At 38.3% G+C, this 16343-nt stretch overlaps 1 protein-coding gene across 5 annotated transcripts in view; it reads left to right on the forward strand.

Annotated features, from left to right (window-relative positions):
• Positions 1 to 16343, forward strand: part of ARPP21 (cAMP regulated phosphoprotein 21) — a 202078-nt gene that overhangs the window by 89980 nt on the left and 95755 nt on the right. For 4 of the 5 annotated variants that reach the window (XM_059819132.1, XM_059819133.1, XM_059819134.1 and 1 more), the window contains exons 2-6: positions 7205 to 7373; positions 9013 to 9218; positions 10074 to 10115; positions 11043 to 11132; positions 15257 to 15401. In XM_059819132.1, the coding sequence (XP_059675115.1) occupies positions 9051 to 9218; positions 10074 to 10115; positions 11043 to 11132; positions 15257 to 15401 (445 nt within the window). In that variant the 5' untranslated portion in view covers positions 7205 to 7373; positions 9013 to 9050. Of the gene's footprint in view, positions 1 to 7204; positions 7374 to 9012; positions 9219 to 9609; positions 9652 to 10073; positions 10116 to 11042; positions 11133 to 15256; positions 15402 to 16343 lie in introns of all 5 variants that reach the window. The other variant, XM_059819130.1, reaches the window with a different exon arrangement.

Consider the following 16343-nt stretch of genomic DNA (forward strand, 5'->3'; position numbering starts at 1 on the left):
TTATGCCTCCATCCACTGGTGATGTTGGAAGACATGTAAAGCAATTGGTCATAAGTTAGGGGCTATCCATGTCCTGAGTATTATGTATTTAAAAAAAATAAAAATAATTTTGCTTTGGGAGAAGATGCCTAGAAAGTTTTGTGCAAAGACTATGTTAGTTTTGTTTAGGGTGGTTTGTTGTTGGTGTTTTTTTGTTTGTGTCCGTGTCCGCCCCCCCCCCCCCCCCCCCCCCCCCCGGACTCAACTGATTTGGGTATGACATAATTGGTTATTAGTGAATGAGGCATGATGGCTTAGCTGGCCACTTGTTTACTACCTGCAGTCTGCTTAGACTGAATTCGTTAAAGGCATGTATGCTCAAAATGCAGACTCATGGTGCTTGGGTTTTCTGGTAAAGTCCTTAAGCTTTAGGATGAACTGCATAGAGAAATAGGTTAAGTTGAACTTACAGTTCCTGTGTGTAAAGCAAAATGGACTTAATCCGTGTTTACCTGAGAGGATAGAAGTGTCAAAGAGAAGGCATTGAAGGAAGAAAGAGCAGGGATAGCTTGACTGAAAGAAACAAAAAATGTTTCGAGAACTCCTGCATTAAACTAAAAATGTATATTTTGTTCCAATTCAAATGAATGCAAGCTATATATTATTTCAGATTTCATCATGTATAACAGTGTATCACAGTGTACCACAAACAGCTTGAATTTTCTCACCTTAGACTGTGCTGGATACCTGTAGTCCCACCACTTCAGCCTAAGATAGCTCCCAGACTCTGCAGTGGCTCTGACTGCTGAGACCCCTCTGTGGGAAACCCGGGCTCATTTATGCTGTGTTGTTGACCAGCGTTTCATACTGAAACGATAGTATTCCTTCTGGGGTATCCTTATGATGCTCACTGTCTTTAAACTGGTTTTAGTGTTTGAAAACAGAGCTGCTCTTGTGCATTCACCACTGTGCGTCAATGGGTGGAGGAACATCTGTCTGCACAGAGTGCAGTCCTGGTGGGGGAAGAGTGTGAGAGAGATGTAAGGGAATGTTGAAGCAGACCATCGATTGATAAAAATTAGACTAGATATAGATAGTAATGGAAATGGTGTATAGCTGTTTAACCAGCAATTAAAAGGAATTGGCTTCTTTACATCACTTCATTATTTGCTGTTAGGTTTACAAGTATTTCCCACAGGAAGAGAGAACTATTGAGAAATCAGGAAAGCTGATTAAAATGAAGAACAACTATTGGCACAAGAAGAAAAATGCACAAACTATTTGATGTATACAATGGGGTAATGAAGGAGGTGTCCTGCCAAGGCAGTGAGGTTCTTGAACATCCTTACAGTAAGATTACTAGAGAATCCTCCCTAGATCCCCTCTGATCTTTATAAAATAAAGTTATCTGTCTCTAAAGAGGACTTTGTAATACAGTTGTCTTTGATAGCCGAGAAATAGACCTGATTATCTGGGAAGATGAGTCTCATCTCACCTTTCCCTTTGAATTGTGTATTTGCTTGTGTTGGCTATTGTTCTCATTATAGGATTTGAGGAAAATGACTTTTGTGTATTGCAAGGAGACTTGTGTGCATTGAAAGGATGGCTGGGAACTGCTCTGTGTCTATGTGTTTGGAGTCATGGGAGCTGTGCTGTCTTCCACCACCTGACAATGAGACCAGTTAGTTTAATGACTTTGATTTTAGGGAAATACGTCAGGCTTATGTCTGTGAATGAGATACAGTTTGGTGTATGTGTTTGAAATCCATGAGGCGGTGTTGAAGGCTGGGCTAAAGCAAACAACTCATTCCAAGGCTGCTGATTTGTACATCTGATTAGCTTGTTAAAAGTTTGGGTGTTACTCGGTTCCTAGTAAACTTGCGTGATTGACATTTATTAGCCAGATTGCTCAAAGCCTCATATCTTTTCATGCTGATCCTGGAAGACTTCAAATGGTCATCGTGACAGATAAAAGAGCTTTTTTTTTTCTTTTTTTTTGAGCCTTTTGTTAAGTATTAAAACAAAACAGGCTCTCCCTATAGGCCATCTATATTTATTTTCCTGGGCAAAGCTTCTAGCTTTGCGGAAATACAACGAGCTAAAGGGAACACCAGCATTATTACTTGGCTGAAGATGATGATATTGACATGAGGTCTTCTGACAGGGGATTGAAGTGGGAAATATTGGTGGTAATCCATTAGGAACAAGAGGATCCCTTTGAAAAAAGGAGTTGGGTGTAAACCACAAAAAATTGCTTTGTTTCTGGTTTGGGTTTTTTTTGGGTTGTTAGATTGTTCTCATTCCTGCTGAAATTTGTAAATACTGGATTTCACGTGCAGGTTGGGAGAAAAGCCAGTGCTATTCCAAGATAGAGGCTTCAACTGGGATGCTGCTCCTTGTATCATCTAGTCATCTCTTTTACAAGGCAACTGGTTGTTGCGTAGGATCTGAAATCTGATCCAATATATTTCAATCCGCCCCGTTTTCGTCAGATTTGACCACTGTTGCCACTGAGGGTTGTTCGCTGCCCTGCTTAAGGTGGGTCAGTGGCCTCTGCGCTGTTGCTTGTGCACAGATGCTCACGTTTCTGTAACTCCTGGAAAAAAAATTGCATCTGCTGACAGTCTCTGTTAAAGTGCCAACAGTAAATGAGTCTAAATAACCTTTTACCCACAAAGGTCTGTGGCACGTAGGAGCAGAAAATGTAGGCAATCACTATATCTGTTTTTGTAGTGATGATGGAGAGGGGACAAAGTGAAGACAAGAGGAGGTGGGAAATAAAATAAGGCTTCATACATTTCCTTTAAAAATATTTTTTGCCCTTGTTTTTTAAGGTTTAGTCTTCAGTCTTTTAACAACCAGTGAACTTGTAGGATTCCATGTATTTCACAGCCTTATTTTATTTTTAGGGCTTTTTTTCACACTAAAGCATTTTGGTGTGAGAGCTGGCATGCATTATTATCCTCCTATGCTAATACGCAGCAGCAAACTTGGCTTCCAAGTGCATACATGTATTAATGTGGGAAAACGGTGAGAAGGAGCACACGGTACCGCCTGTCTAATGATGTAGGTCCTGAGGACTAGGACTGACAACTGAGTAGTAGTGTGTTCAAACTAAAACTCCAGGATTTATTTTACTTACCTTTTTTGGGTTTGGTGGTGGGTTTTTGGTTTGGTTGGGTGTTTTTTTGGTGTTTTTTTTTTTTTTAACAATAGGTTTTACATCCTGAAGATTTTCTTTGAAGAGAAGTTGAAGCTTTTGTTTTCAGTGTGAAACCTGAGATTTTTTATAGATTTGCTTGGTGGTAGGAACTGGAATTGTTAAGTAAATTTCAAGTAACAGGAAATTTATGCTTTAAGCCACGAGAGTTTGGCAACATTGAGGGCTGTGTGTACTAATAATGTTAAGATAATGCCATAGTCCATTTCCAGTGGTTTCCAGGAATCTGATGAATTAGTTAGCAATAATGAGTCAAAGCTATCTTTATAGGTATGTATGAGGTATATATCGCATAGTGGAAATCATGACTGACATCTCTGCTTCCAGCTCATGGGCTCGTACCTGCGAGCCATTCATGTGAGTGGAGAATCGCTATGGGATGAGAAGGATCTTGACGTGTAGGTACGCCAACATCAGCCAGTTTTCAGTTATAGGAGCCATTCAGGCTCAAATGATTTTACCTCTCTGCTTAGCAGCTTTATTTGGAGAAAGAACTCCGGGGTTTCACTCTGGCAGGGTTCAATCCTGCCTGCGGCTGCTGCGTGCTCTTAGTTAAGAGTATGCTGTTTGGCCTTAAAACCTGCTCATCTTCTCTTCTGAGGGAGGACATGTTGATGCTTACTGGGAGCATAAGGATCTCAAAATTCTGGCTTCGGTATGTGACGCCTTTGAGACCATCAAAACATTTCCTGATAAATAATACAGAAAGGGCTTACTCTCCTGTGGTGGGCTCTTAGGGTTTTGTCAGATGTCTCTCTGTTTAATTTCAGTTGATGGTCAGCTGTCAGATGTTCATTGAGGAGGGCTTTCTAGTATCTTTGCTCATTTTTCTGTTCTGTGCTTTTTTGACAGCTCTTCTTCTGGATATAGTTTTTAAACTGTTGCATTAAATTAACTGTATTCCTTCCCACAGACTTTTCTTGGAATCTGCATGGTATGTGTTGTACAAATGTATGTTGCCATATGTGCCTTCTTCCATCCCTTTCTCTTCAAGCTCTGACAGTAGCAGCTCAAGCTTGGTAGTACCCTCAGCTTTTAAAGTGAAAATCCTGTTAATAAAGTAAGCAGTTTAAGAGAAAAACAGCATTTCCATCCCACAGTCTATGCTGATCAGCTGGTGTTTATAAATTCTGTTAAAGTCGTTCTACAAATGGCTTGTTGGGCATCTGTATTTTCTGTTGTGTTGCAGCATGTGATACTCAAGTTGCTTTAAGGAATTAGAGGCTGAAATTTTGCCGCATGCTCCTGTAGACCGCTTCTAAGATCCCAAAACCCCGATGAAATTTTGCTCGCTTGCAAATAAAGAAGGTGGTTTTTGCCTAGCAACAAGCTCGGTGGTTTCTACCTGAGGATCAAAAACACAAGTGCATTTGTTCAGCCTTTTGTGTCACTTCGGTACTGAAGGTTTTGACAGTCAAATCATCGCTGACATTTCTGTTGATGTGCAAGAAAGAGAATAATCCAGTATGTTTTTCTATAGCAGTGCTGTCACTGCAGGACTGACAATAGTAAAAAGTGCATTCATCACTGAATAACCAGATATCCTGGAAACACGCGAGAAGTGGAGACATATTTTCAATCAAAATGTCTCACTCTTAATGGCTATTCTCTGACTAATTCCTTTTTGCTATTTATACTCCCCCTGGAGTATTTTATAGAAACCTGAGTCCCTTTGAAAACCCACCCAAACAACCAGAATTGTATTTTGCGTATTGTACTATGTAAATGATTAGTCATCACTTGTAAATTGCTTAATGGAGGAGGAGGAAATTTATGTTGAAGGAAGGTGAAGAGCTCAATTGTGACTGCTATATGTCTCAGTTCTTCCTGCCTTTTTTTTTCTTTCCCCAGAAGATAATTGTGAAGGATTTTTTTTAAAAAAACATCCTAAGAAACATTGTCATTGCGGGTTTGAAAAATGGGAGTGGCACACTGTAAGCTTATTTTCCACTTGCTTATGTTTTCTTGGGGAATTTTATGGGTTTTTTTTTTGTTGTTGTTGTTTTAATTTAGGATTCTACGGTCTTCTCATGCATTGCCAAAGAAAAATGATGTTGGCATCAGAAGATCTTAAGTGTAACAATAGGGAACTCAGTTTATGAGGAAATATGTCTTTGGTAAAGCATGATAAGATTATGTTGTGCATTTGTGGCACAAGACCAGAAATGCTGTTTATTGGATTCTTGGCAGATCTCTCCCCTTGCTGGATATGATACCCTTTGGTTGTTGTCTGTTTTTTGTTTTGCTCTGTTGTTTGTCTTATGAATAGTTAATTCACAAGACATGGTAACACTGAAGAATCCTGAAATAATTTTTGTGTGTCGTGATTTTGGTACAAATACCTATTTCTCAGTTCGTTTTGGTGGGTTTTGATTGCAATGGTCTATCCCCTGGCTGGCTCTTTTCCAGGTGAAACTGTAATGCACTGTATTTCCTTGGGTTTTTAGGTTTGTGGTTGGTTTTGATATTTTTTTTTCTCTCTCTCTCTCTTTCAGAAGTGTGAGGGAAAGGGTTAATGGAAGATGGTTATGAGGAAAGGTTTTTCAGTCAGTGGTTTATTCACTCTTTTCTCTGAGTATTGGCGCCATGAAATACATTTGCATGTGCTTGAGTGTTTAGGCATAATTTTCCATGTTGTTCCTCCACTTTCATCACAATCCTATAACTATGTTTGTCAATGAGATAAAATATCTGAAAATGTCCTGTGAGAAATACTAAAAAGCGAGTGGGAAGATTTACTTTGTATTACTCTGTACAGATGTACTTTGTATTATTCTGTACAAATTATTAAGTGGTTTGAGGAAAAGAAATGTTTTTATGTGTATAAATTTGCAGGCTGGCAGTGGTAGTTTATAGAACTGCCTGCTGGTCTCCTCTGTCCACTTGAGCTCCCAGAGAGAGCAGGACTTGGATTTTTGTGAAAGGCTAAATTCCATTTCTGGCACATGAAATTCAGCTCTTTTAACGTGGTGAGTTCCAGTGTGTTGCCACATACTGTACAGCAATTGCAACCATGCGCAATTTAAAATGTGCGTCAGAAACAAGTAGTTGAATATTAGAGTGAGATGATTTTCAGCTTTGGGTTCCCCCGCCCCCCTCAGTAGAATGATATGTTTCCTCCTATTTGCTCTTTTTATGTGTTTGCACTAATTGCTTCAACCGTGATTCATATGCAAGCCTTGAGAAGAGGTGCCTGTTGTATCAAGACAGTTTAGCACACGTCCGTGGCTTGTAAATCAGTCCCACTCATCCCAAAATGCTCCTTTTCTGTCAGACCAGCTATTCAGCTGGCAAACACGATCCTTATGAACAGCGTATATTGCATTGCTGAGGTAACTCGTTCTTCAGGTGTATTTTCCAAAGCATAACCTGGAGATCTCCTTTTTTCTCCTCACATAGTGCCTCAAAAGAAAGTTTTTCTGGGGGCCGTTGTCCGGGGAATAGGATTTCTTCCTTCTCCTCCTCCCATTCTTGATCATTTCAACAGTTATTCGGCTTATTAAAAGAACATCTCGATTCACTACCCTTGCACAGGAGGTCCCCTTCTAAAAGCACCGACCTAGCTTCTTTTTCAGTAATGCTTGACGATTGAAATTTTAGTTGGAGCAGAAGCCGTAGTTAAAAAGCAGGCACGTCCTTTTTCCTCGTTGATTTCTGTTGAAGCAAACAGATGAGCTTATATATAAATATGTATATATGCTTTTTTAAATGAAAAGTGCTGGAATTCACTAAAAAAGGTTAAAATTGAAGTGAGTAATCTTCAGTGCATAATGCAATTGTTAATTTTAGCTCCTTGCGTAGGAGCTGTTATGACTTGAACAGCCGGCTCTAGCCTTCATTAGAGAAGAAGCAGGCAGTTTTGAGACAGGTGGAGCTGGATCAAGCTGTGAAAGTGATTTGCTTGAAGCTGGTCATTAGTGTTAGAAATCTGGTCCTATCTATTGCATCTTTACCTTGTACCATGATCGTTACCATTGTTATTATTTACTTTTCGTCTTTTTCCAGGTTGACTATGATCCGTCAAGCTGTCTGAAGGACCAGCATGGAGATTGGCACCCTGAACTGTTAGTGGGGACATGGGACTCATGTTGTCATTGATCATTTGTGTGGACTTAACCAGCGAAGAGCAACAGAAGACGCTAGAAAGACAGTGGGAATTATAGCAGTTTTTCAGGTAAATGGCTTTTATTGGTGCAGCTGATAAACTATGAGTGTCATTGGTTTTGTGAACACCGTGTAAGCACGCAGATGAGCTGCGGGGTAATATGCGCATGAAGAACTTGTGCATGCGCGTGCATTTCTTGATGTAAATCCTTAACAAATTAACGGTTGTTTAACAGACCAGTTTCAGATCTTGCCATTCATTGTGTTTTGAATTTTTAGCAAAGCGCTTCAAGTTTCAGTTGTAACTGCAGAGCAGCCAGTGCCGTGGGACTTCCTGGGGAGGGCGGGGGGAGGAAGGAGAACAACCCAAACCTTGAATTGACTTACTGTGAGCTACATATTCCAGTCGGTTTATTTAGGAACCATGTAGCTTCGTTTCTTGTGAAATCCACAATCCTTCTCAAATGGGAAGATTATGTAGGAAAGGTTTTATTATCTTATTTGCTTACAGTGTCAAACCAAAAGCAAAAATTGGAAGAAGTGAGGTTTTAAAACTCAGTAGGTCTTATTTTTTCCACTTAAAACATAGCTTAAAAAAATGAAGATAATTGTTATCAGATCTGTTGAATGTTAATTACAACCTGTAAAAAGAAACATGGCAAAGTGTGGTTTGGCTTAATAGCCACTGTTTCGTTGCTGAGAAGTGGCAAGGTATTGCAAAAGACCCTTTCTGAAAGAACTCTCTTTCTCAACTGCAGTTGTTTTTCCTGAAGACGCTTCTTAAGCCAAATGGATGGGGAAAGAAAAGTTAAATTATTCATGAGTCTCATTTGACAATTGATCAGTGGGGGAGGCTTCAAGAGGGAGCTGGGAGAGAGAGGAAGAGAGAGAAAATAATAATAGGCTTTAACTTTGAAAAGCCTTTAAAGCTTCTGTACAACAACCCATTGTGAGCTGAGAGTAAATGCAGTTCAGTTAAGATATCTTCATTAGAAATACCTGCCAAGGGCTTCCTGCAGGATTTTCATAGTGCTGGAGAGTGACATCGGGTTTGGGAAGAGGCTTAGGATTTTAATAATGGAGCTGTCAGTTTGATGCCTGAAAACGTTGACCCCAAGAGCTTTATTGCCAAATTTAGATTTCATATTTATATTGAATTAATACCTCTTCAAATACATATTTTTTTTTTCTTTTTAAACTGGTAGTGAGCACCATGGGCTTATGCTATGTACAAAAACCATGGCTGAGTGCTAAAAACAGTGTTGTTGCTCATGCTTGGGTTTTATTTCTGTTTGTTTGGCTATTCTTTTTTATTAAAAAAAAAAAAAGGGGGGGAGTGGAAATCTAGAGAAGGGAAGCACTGAGATGCCAGACACCTGGAAGTCTGAATGGGTCCATCCTGCCTGGTGCTGATGAGCTCTGTGGCGGAGAGTCCCTCACCGTTCCTGCCTGCACCTTGGCAGTCCCAGGCTGGGCTGGGCACTCACAGCACCTTGCTTGTTTAACCTGACACAATTCTGCTATCCAGTATTGTTGATTCAGTACATCTCTTCAGCTGGGACATACATAGCTTTCCTCTCCTGAGCTGAATATTTTGGTTTGCTTATGAAAGGAAATGAAATTATTTACTTGGGAATTAAAAAAAAAAAAAAAAAATTCACCCCAGTGTTTTTTTTGTGTGTTTGTGTTGTGATATGTTGACCTTCCAGGTCACCAAATCTTGTTATTTTAATTTCTGTCTGGAAGAATGTCTGAGCAAGGTAAATTGAACCAGGAGACAGCAGAGGAAGCTGTGAAAGAGCAGGAGACTGCCATCTCCGAAGCGAATCCAGACAACTGTATCCTTAATAAATCTGAAAGCTCGGAAGTGGAGGAGAAGGAGGAGAAGCTGAGCGATGCCAAGACAGAGCTGCAGGTAAGACAGGAATAGTGAATAGGCGCATTAAATATCAATGTGTTACCATTGCCTTTCCATTTCTATGATCTCTTTCATTGCCTATGCTTCCCCTATTTTTTTCTCTCATAATTTTGAGACAGTTTATTTCTTTTTTTTTAGTTTTTTTTTCTTTTGGATCCTTTTATCTTCCTATAAAATAAATGCTGTTATTTGTTATACCTTTCAAGCTCTTTAGGCTGCTGTCCATGTTATTAATTTTTCTGAGAAGTTAATTCCTAGACGTCTGTGTTAAATCTTGGTGAAATATTTGACTGTTTTCCCTCTTTGGGGATTTAGAAAACTACCTTGATCTCATGAATTTACAGGTAATACTAACGAATAATTACTTAATGTGTGGTTTGGTTTGTAGGTGTTACTGCCAACAAAAAGTTGTTATGCAAAGCCTAAGAAGGTAATTTGATAAGAAGACTTTATCGGATGAGGGGGTTTTAATCCTTTTTGCTCAATCGAATATAAAAATAAAGGGGGAGACTACAATTTAAGAGGAATTTGGAGAGGGGGAACATTTACTTAAGTATGCCTTTTCTTACATTTTTATTATATGCAAAATTACAGAACGCTGTGCAGTGTGTTTTTTGTTGTTTCTATCTGTTCTTAAAATGAATAATGTGAGAAGAGATGATTCTTGATTTTTTTTCCTTTTTTTTTTTTTCCCTGCTTTCCAGACTGGGTTTGGGGAAGTTGTTTTTGCAGTCAGCAACAGATTAAAATATTATTTAGGAGTGATTTAATATCTTTCTTTATTGGTAATGCTCTTGTCATGTGCATTTTCCACTGAAGTGATAACTGCTTCTCTTTTTTTGCTATACCCAGAAACGAGGTGCAAATCAGAACCAGCAGAAAAAGAGATCCAAGGTAAGGGTCCATCTCTGTTTGGAATTGCATGCCATGGTAAGGTAAAGAATTTCAATCAAATGTCTGTCTGCGATTGGAATGATGGACCTTTCATCACTTGTGTGGTGGTTGGGGTGGTTTTTGTTTGTGGTTTTTTTCTTTCTTTTTTTGTCCTCCCCCTTACCCCATAATCTTGTTGCAGAAAGGCAGAGGACTTCCTCTAGATAAAATGTGTCAGGCTCCCCTTTATTTATCCATCATGCTTTTATGCTGCTGGGCTCGCTGTGTGCTTGTGTTAGACAGCATGTGTGCTTGTGTGCACCACTGGGGAAGAAAGAAGCTCGTCCCTTTTGCTTTAGTAATTAATGCTTTTGTTTGAATTTTATTTTAATGGACTAATCTTGACATAAAGAAGCAGAGACTTACTAGGTCCCTAAGGGAGGGGGGGGAAAGGAGCTTCTAGGAACATAACAAAAACCCCAAAACCTTATTTTAAACTTCCAAGTGCAGATCCATAAAACTTGAACGTTTTATTGTCGGTGTTCCTTGGATATAATACTAGTAGAAGAAGAGAGGGGAGGGGAAAAAACCCCCACAAACAAACAAAAAAACCCAAAACCAAATGACAGAAGGAACTTTTGAGTTTAACTTTATGTTAAATTACCTTCAGTATTGGATTATCTGTTCTTTGCTATTATGATTTTTGGTGGAAGTGAGTGAACTGTAGCAGAAATTATTAAAAGCAAAAAGAAACCTACCACCTCCCCTGTGTGGCAAATGGCTCGTTGCTTGGAATCCTTTTCTATCCGCATCGAAGGCAGATCCAATTTTGCTGGCTGGGTGGGTAGTAGTTATTTGGGATATTTAGGGACAGCTGTTGTGTGCAGCTTATGTGACTTGGGGTCAGTAGTAGTGTTCTCTGTTTTGTTTTCTCTCTCTCTTATTCAGTCAGGAGCTAAAGGAAAACTCGTCCGGAGTCTTGCTGTGTGTGAAGAGTCATCCCCTCGCCCGGGAGCGGAAAATGTTCATGATAATCAGGTACACTTGCAATCATTGCTGTTAGCTGCATGGTTGACCTCCATGTTCAGTTGCATGATTATGTTACTTAATTGGGCATTTAACAATGTCTTTCTTGGGGGAAAAATTACATCCGACAATGAACATATTTTTATGAAGTTATCTGGTTTAGCGTGAACTTTATTTTGAAATATTAGTTTAATACTATATCACAGGGTGTTGTTTGCTTTTTTTTCCAGACCCCCTGAAAATTTCAGCAAATGGAAAAGAGTTCAAAAGAATTCAGATATTAAAATTAAAAAAAATAGTTACAATCAAAAAGAATATTAATATGTTCTTTTCTCTAAGGCTATCTCTTTCGAGGCTGCACCAGATAAAGTTATGAATATGCTCTGGGTTTTGGTTCCTCTGAGACTCCAGTTCATATCAGTGTGCCCCTTCACATAAAATTCGCAGGTCTTTTGCTCTCTAAAATACCTTGGTAGAGCCAAGGATACCTCCTACTTAGTGGCATACGTTTTCTAAACTCTTGATGTAGATTTTTCCGGTATCAAAAAGCGTGTATTTGAGTTTATCTGTACTGGTAGTGTTGTATTCCCAGCAGCTGGTAGAGTTCTGCCCCTGCACCCCTCACCTCAGACCATAACACTGGTGGCAGTCTTTGTAGACTAACTTCAAAAGATACCCCAAAAAGCAAAAATAAAAACCTTAAATACTCTTTGCTTGCCTGGTAAGAGCAAGGCTTAAAAAAACTCCAAAACCAAAATATCATGAGCGCTGCCTATAATTTATGAGATGTTTATGTGCAAATGAGATCAGCCATTGAGAGAGCTTGAGCAAGTGACTTTTTGTGAGCTTAGCACAAAAACAAAAAAATCACATTTAAGTGTACTTTCTCACCATTTCCTCTATTGACTTGAAACAAAACAAATCCAGCTCTCCTCTTAGTTCATAAGTATGGAGAGGTTTTTTATTTTTTGATTTTTTCTTTTTTTTTTTTAAAGACCAAAAAACAGGTTGTTTAGCAGGGGGACATCTACATGTTCTACTGCTCTACAATGATGCTTATGCAGTAGATGGGCAGGTTATTTTATCAGTTGTTCTGTTGTAGGTATATGCTTTCTGCTTAACTTGCGTTACTCAAGATGCGTGGCTTTTGTTCTGCTTTCATTTGTATTTTCTATTGTTTAATGGAGAATGAAAAGGAGAATAATATAAAGAGATTGTATTAAGCATCACATGGTAGTTTATAATGTACTGCACAGGACCTGTATTAGACATCAGAGAGACTGGCAGGTTTTGAGGTAAAATCCCTGTCCAGATTGCACCCTGATGCCAGGCAGAGGAGGGGTTCCTGTTACACACAGCTTCTGGTCTTACCTGACTTTGACCAGCTGTGGCAACGATTTCTTTCACCATCTCAAAACATTTATGGGAGACAAAATGCCTCCCTGGACCCCAGCATCCATTTCCTAAAGGCACAATTGGCTTGGTGTAATTAATTAGATAGGAATTGCACTTCTGCTATCGCTGACCTTTTACTAATGAATGCGGCTTAGCTTTGCCATGGAAAGCTGGACCTGCAGGCTCCTCCTTGGACTGGCTGAAGGATACAGGGAAGTATTGTGCCAACCGAATTGCTTTGCTTTCACTTTAGAAGAGAAAAAGCTTATTTTCGGTTTGGAATTTTTTTTAAAATTATTATTTTTATCTTAATGGTTTACAAAGCACAGGGAATTAATTACCAGAGAATGTACAGTACATTGCCAGAACTACTGAGTATGGATTGTACTGCAGACTTGATGTTTGTATTTATATTTGAATACTTGCCTTCATTTTCCTGTATAGGGAAAAAACTTGTTTACCTGTATTACTTGATCTTGAACGCTTACCTGATGATTCACTATGTCCTTACTTAAAAGGAGTGTTGCCTTTAATGTTATACTATTGACCAAGAAGTGTATTACTGCAATTTGAAAATTTATTTTGTTGTTCACTATACTTACCTTGTATCAATGTATTTATTAACATTGTATTTTATTATTGAGAAAAATCAATAAAAATCTAAGAAAATATATAGTAGCTTGCTTTCACGACTACAGCCCTTTTGTGTGTTTCTTCTAGTGCAAATATATAACGCTTATGTTACATGTAAGAGAGTATCTACTGTATGTTCATATGTGTGCTTATGTGTAAAGTCTGTCGATTTTCTTTTCACAAGTGCTTTTTAACATCCACTGTGAAGGTTAGGATTAACATCCTGGGAACAGCATGGCCAGTTACATTTTTCTCCTGTTTTGAAAAGCTAGCGGCACAGTTGCTCTGCTCCGGGCAGTGCAGGGGATGAGAGTTATCCTTCAGGGTCTTTTGGCAGTGGTTGATCCAAAGTTTGTTGTTTGAATGAGAAGTCAAACTGCCATGTGAAGTGAAAGCAAGCAGGCATAACATTAGTCTTCTGAGTGCGACTGAGCAGGTTAGCAAACATTTTTCAATGTATCCTTGTCTCAAATGACCAGGAGTTCCCACTCTTTCCCTCTGTATGCTCCGTTTTTCGCCAACACTGTCAGCCAAAACCAAGAGAAGTAGGGATTAAGGACAGTAGTTTAGGTTAAATTTTGGCTCTAGGTCTTTGTTTCTCTTTTACAGTGCTTTTCATTTCAAGTCTTTTGTGCCACATTTGGACTTCACAAAAAGACAATAATGCTTAAGCTGAGAAATTACCCAATTTCTGTCTTACTGTGGCATGTTTATGCTGATACCTTGTTCTGTTAGGATCTTGTCTTACATGTGTTGTGGTGGCTGAATTATAGTTCTTTAAAAAATTCAGAAACCTAAGGTTTGTGATAATTATTGAAAGCATCTTTTGAATTCATAATGGTCTGGTTGCTTAAAAACCCCCACCCCTTAGTTTAAAGTTTTGTATTGATCTTTTGGTAAGCTAGTATTCTTTGAAAAATGGTGGAGGGAGGGATTTCACTAGCATTGAAGAAACTCTGATTTTCTCCAGTATTGGTGAATTTGGTTTTCATTAACATGATGCCAAAAAATTATCAGGCACGCAGGAGTCTTTTCTATTCGAGAAAACTGCATTACCAGGGAGTTTCGTGGCTGCTTAATTCAAATGTGCTTTTTTACACTACTTAAGCATATAGTAGTATTTTGGCCATTTTTTCTTCAAAAGAATATGAACACAGAGGTATGCTTCCTTCAATTTTGTCCAACCAGACTTGTATTTCTTGAAATATATAAATTATGCCATGGTAACTTCAAAAGAAAACAATTTGTGTTTTGTTAAAAACAAAGCCAGTATAAAGCAATGTTGTAAGTGGGAAATAACAAGTTCTTTTAAAGCAAATCGGAAAACGCAAACCAGCTTGAATTCTCAGTTTTAATTAAGTTTTTAAAGCTGAAGCATGCTTTCAAAGGGACTCATAGTCTCTGAAGTACTGAAATTTTGAGGATAAAACTTGTGATGCTTTGGAGAAGTTCACTTACCACAAGTTGTTTGAAAATCGAAGTGCACGTTTCACCCCTTTTGCTAAAGGCGTGTTTGCATATGTCTTTAAATGTAAAGCACCTGATAAGTTAGTAAGCCCTCTTGTATACAACTGAGTTTATAATTTGCTGGCGCTCCTCTCCTATCAGAGCCTGAAGGCTCAGTCTAGCTGATACTGTGCTTGCCCGTGCAAAACAGTTCATATGAACCTGCAGGATTTTTTAGTGAGGGGGGAAAAAGTTATGTTTTTCAGACATATATCCATCCATCATCACTTAATGTGTGTAGTATTGATTAAATTATAGAATTACTTAAGAAAGCCCATATAGAAATGTATTTCACTATTCTAATAAGTCTTAAGTGAGGATTACTAAAATGTGGAATAGTACAGTGCCTTTAATATAGGTAGACTAAAAGTTTATAGTATTCAAATATTAGGGAAGAAATACACTTACCACTAGAATTTGGCCTCTGGGATGTCATTATTCTCCTGGAAAAAAAATCATTTTTTCAAATAGGAAAGAAATGTATCTGGCTTCAGCTTTTCTAGCTACACATAGTTTAACACAAATCTCTGCAGATTGGAAGCCATGGGAAGCTTACTGAATCTGGCCCTAAATTTTTCTTTCTTTCTTTTTTTCCCCAACAGGAATCAATCCAACTACAGCTTTCAAGTTTTCCTAGCTTGCAAGAAGAAGATAAATCTAGTAAAGATGACTCCGAGAAAGAAAAAGAGAAGGATAAAAATAAAGATAAAAACAGTGAAAAAACCAAGATCAGAATGTTATCAAAAGGTGAACTTTAAAAATATTTAAATTGCTATAATTACTGTTATAAGAGGATTGTGTCTTTTTATAAGCATGTGTTTCTTTATTTGTATATATTTGCATATACTTGTTTATACTGTGCACACACAGTAGAAGTGTTTTCATACACTGAGAAAATTCAGAACCTGAAATGTATATGCGTGAGAGTGTTCGTCATACAAACATTGGGCTTTGAAAGTGGAGAAACCTTCCAAACTGAGGTTTGATATTGGAGGTTATTAATTTTCTTTAATGTAAAATCATTCTTCTGAATACTTAACCGTGTTGGTATAAACACATACATATGTAAATATATGTGTGATTATATGATAAGAACAAGTGTAAGACTCTAATACACTTTTTTCTCCGTTAATGATAATATATTGGCATGTGATTTGTGCAATGTAGACAGTAGAGAGTAATCCTCTTAACAATGGTTCCTCTCTCATGGAGAATTTCTCCTAAATGCTGTAAGGAAATCCATCCATGACCTTTAACCTGCATTGCAATCTGCTATTATCACCTACTAAGACTTCTTCAGAAAAGTTTTTGTATCTAAATTTGATATTTTAAAAAAAAAAAACCTATTTATTAATCCACGGTACAAAGTTGCAGTGTAATCTCTTAAAAAATAATCATTGCCTGCCTGGGTGTGGATGCACAGCTGGTGTGAATTGTCAGTTGGCTTCAATGGAGCTCTCGCAGTTCACGCCAGCTTGAGGATCTGTGTGTACTTTTGAGTCAGGTGATATAGCAATGCTGAAAAATTAATTCTGACTAATGTCACGCATCCCTATTACCTGCCCACTCTCAGACGTCACTGGATTTCAGTCTATTAATGCAAATATAATTCCCACTGGCACAATGCCTCATTTTTCGTGTGTACAGTGTTTGTTAAGTGATGCAAAGAGACATTGATGAATAAAACTT

Source organism: Gavia stellata, chromosome 6 (assembly GCF_030936135.1).
Source record: "Gavia stellata isolate bGavSte3 chromosome 6, bGavSte3.hap2, whole genome shotgun sequence".
NCBI classification, from domain to species: Eukaryota; Metazoa; Chordata; class Aves; order Gaviiformes; family Gaviidae; genus Gavia; species Gavia stellata.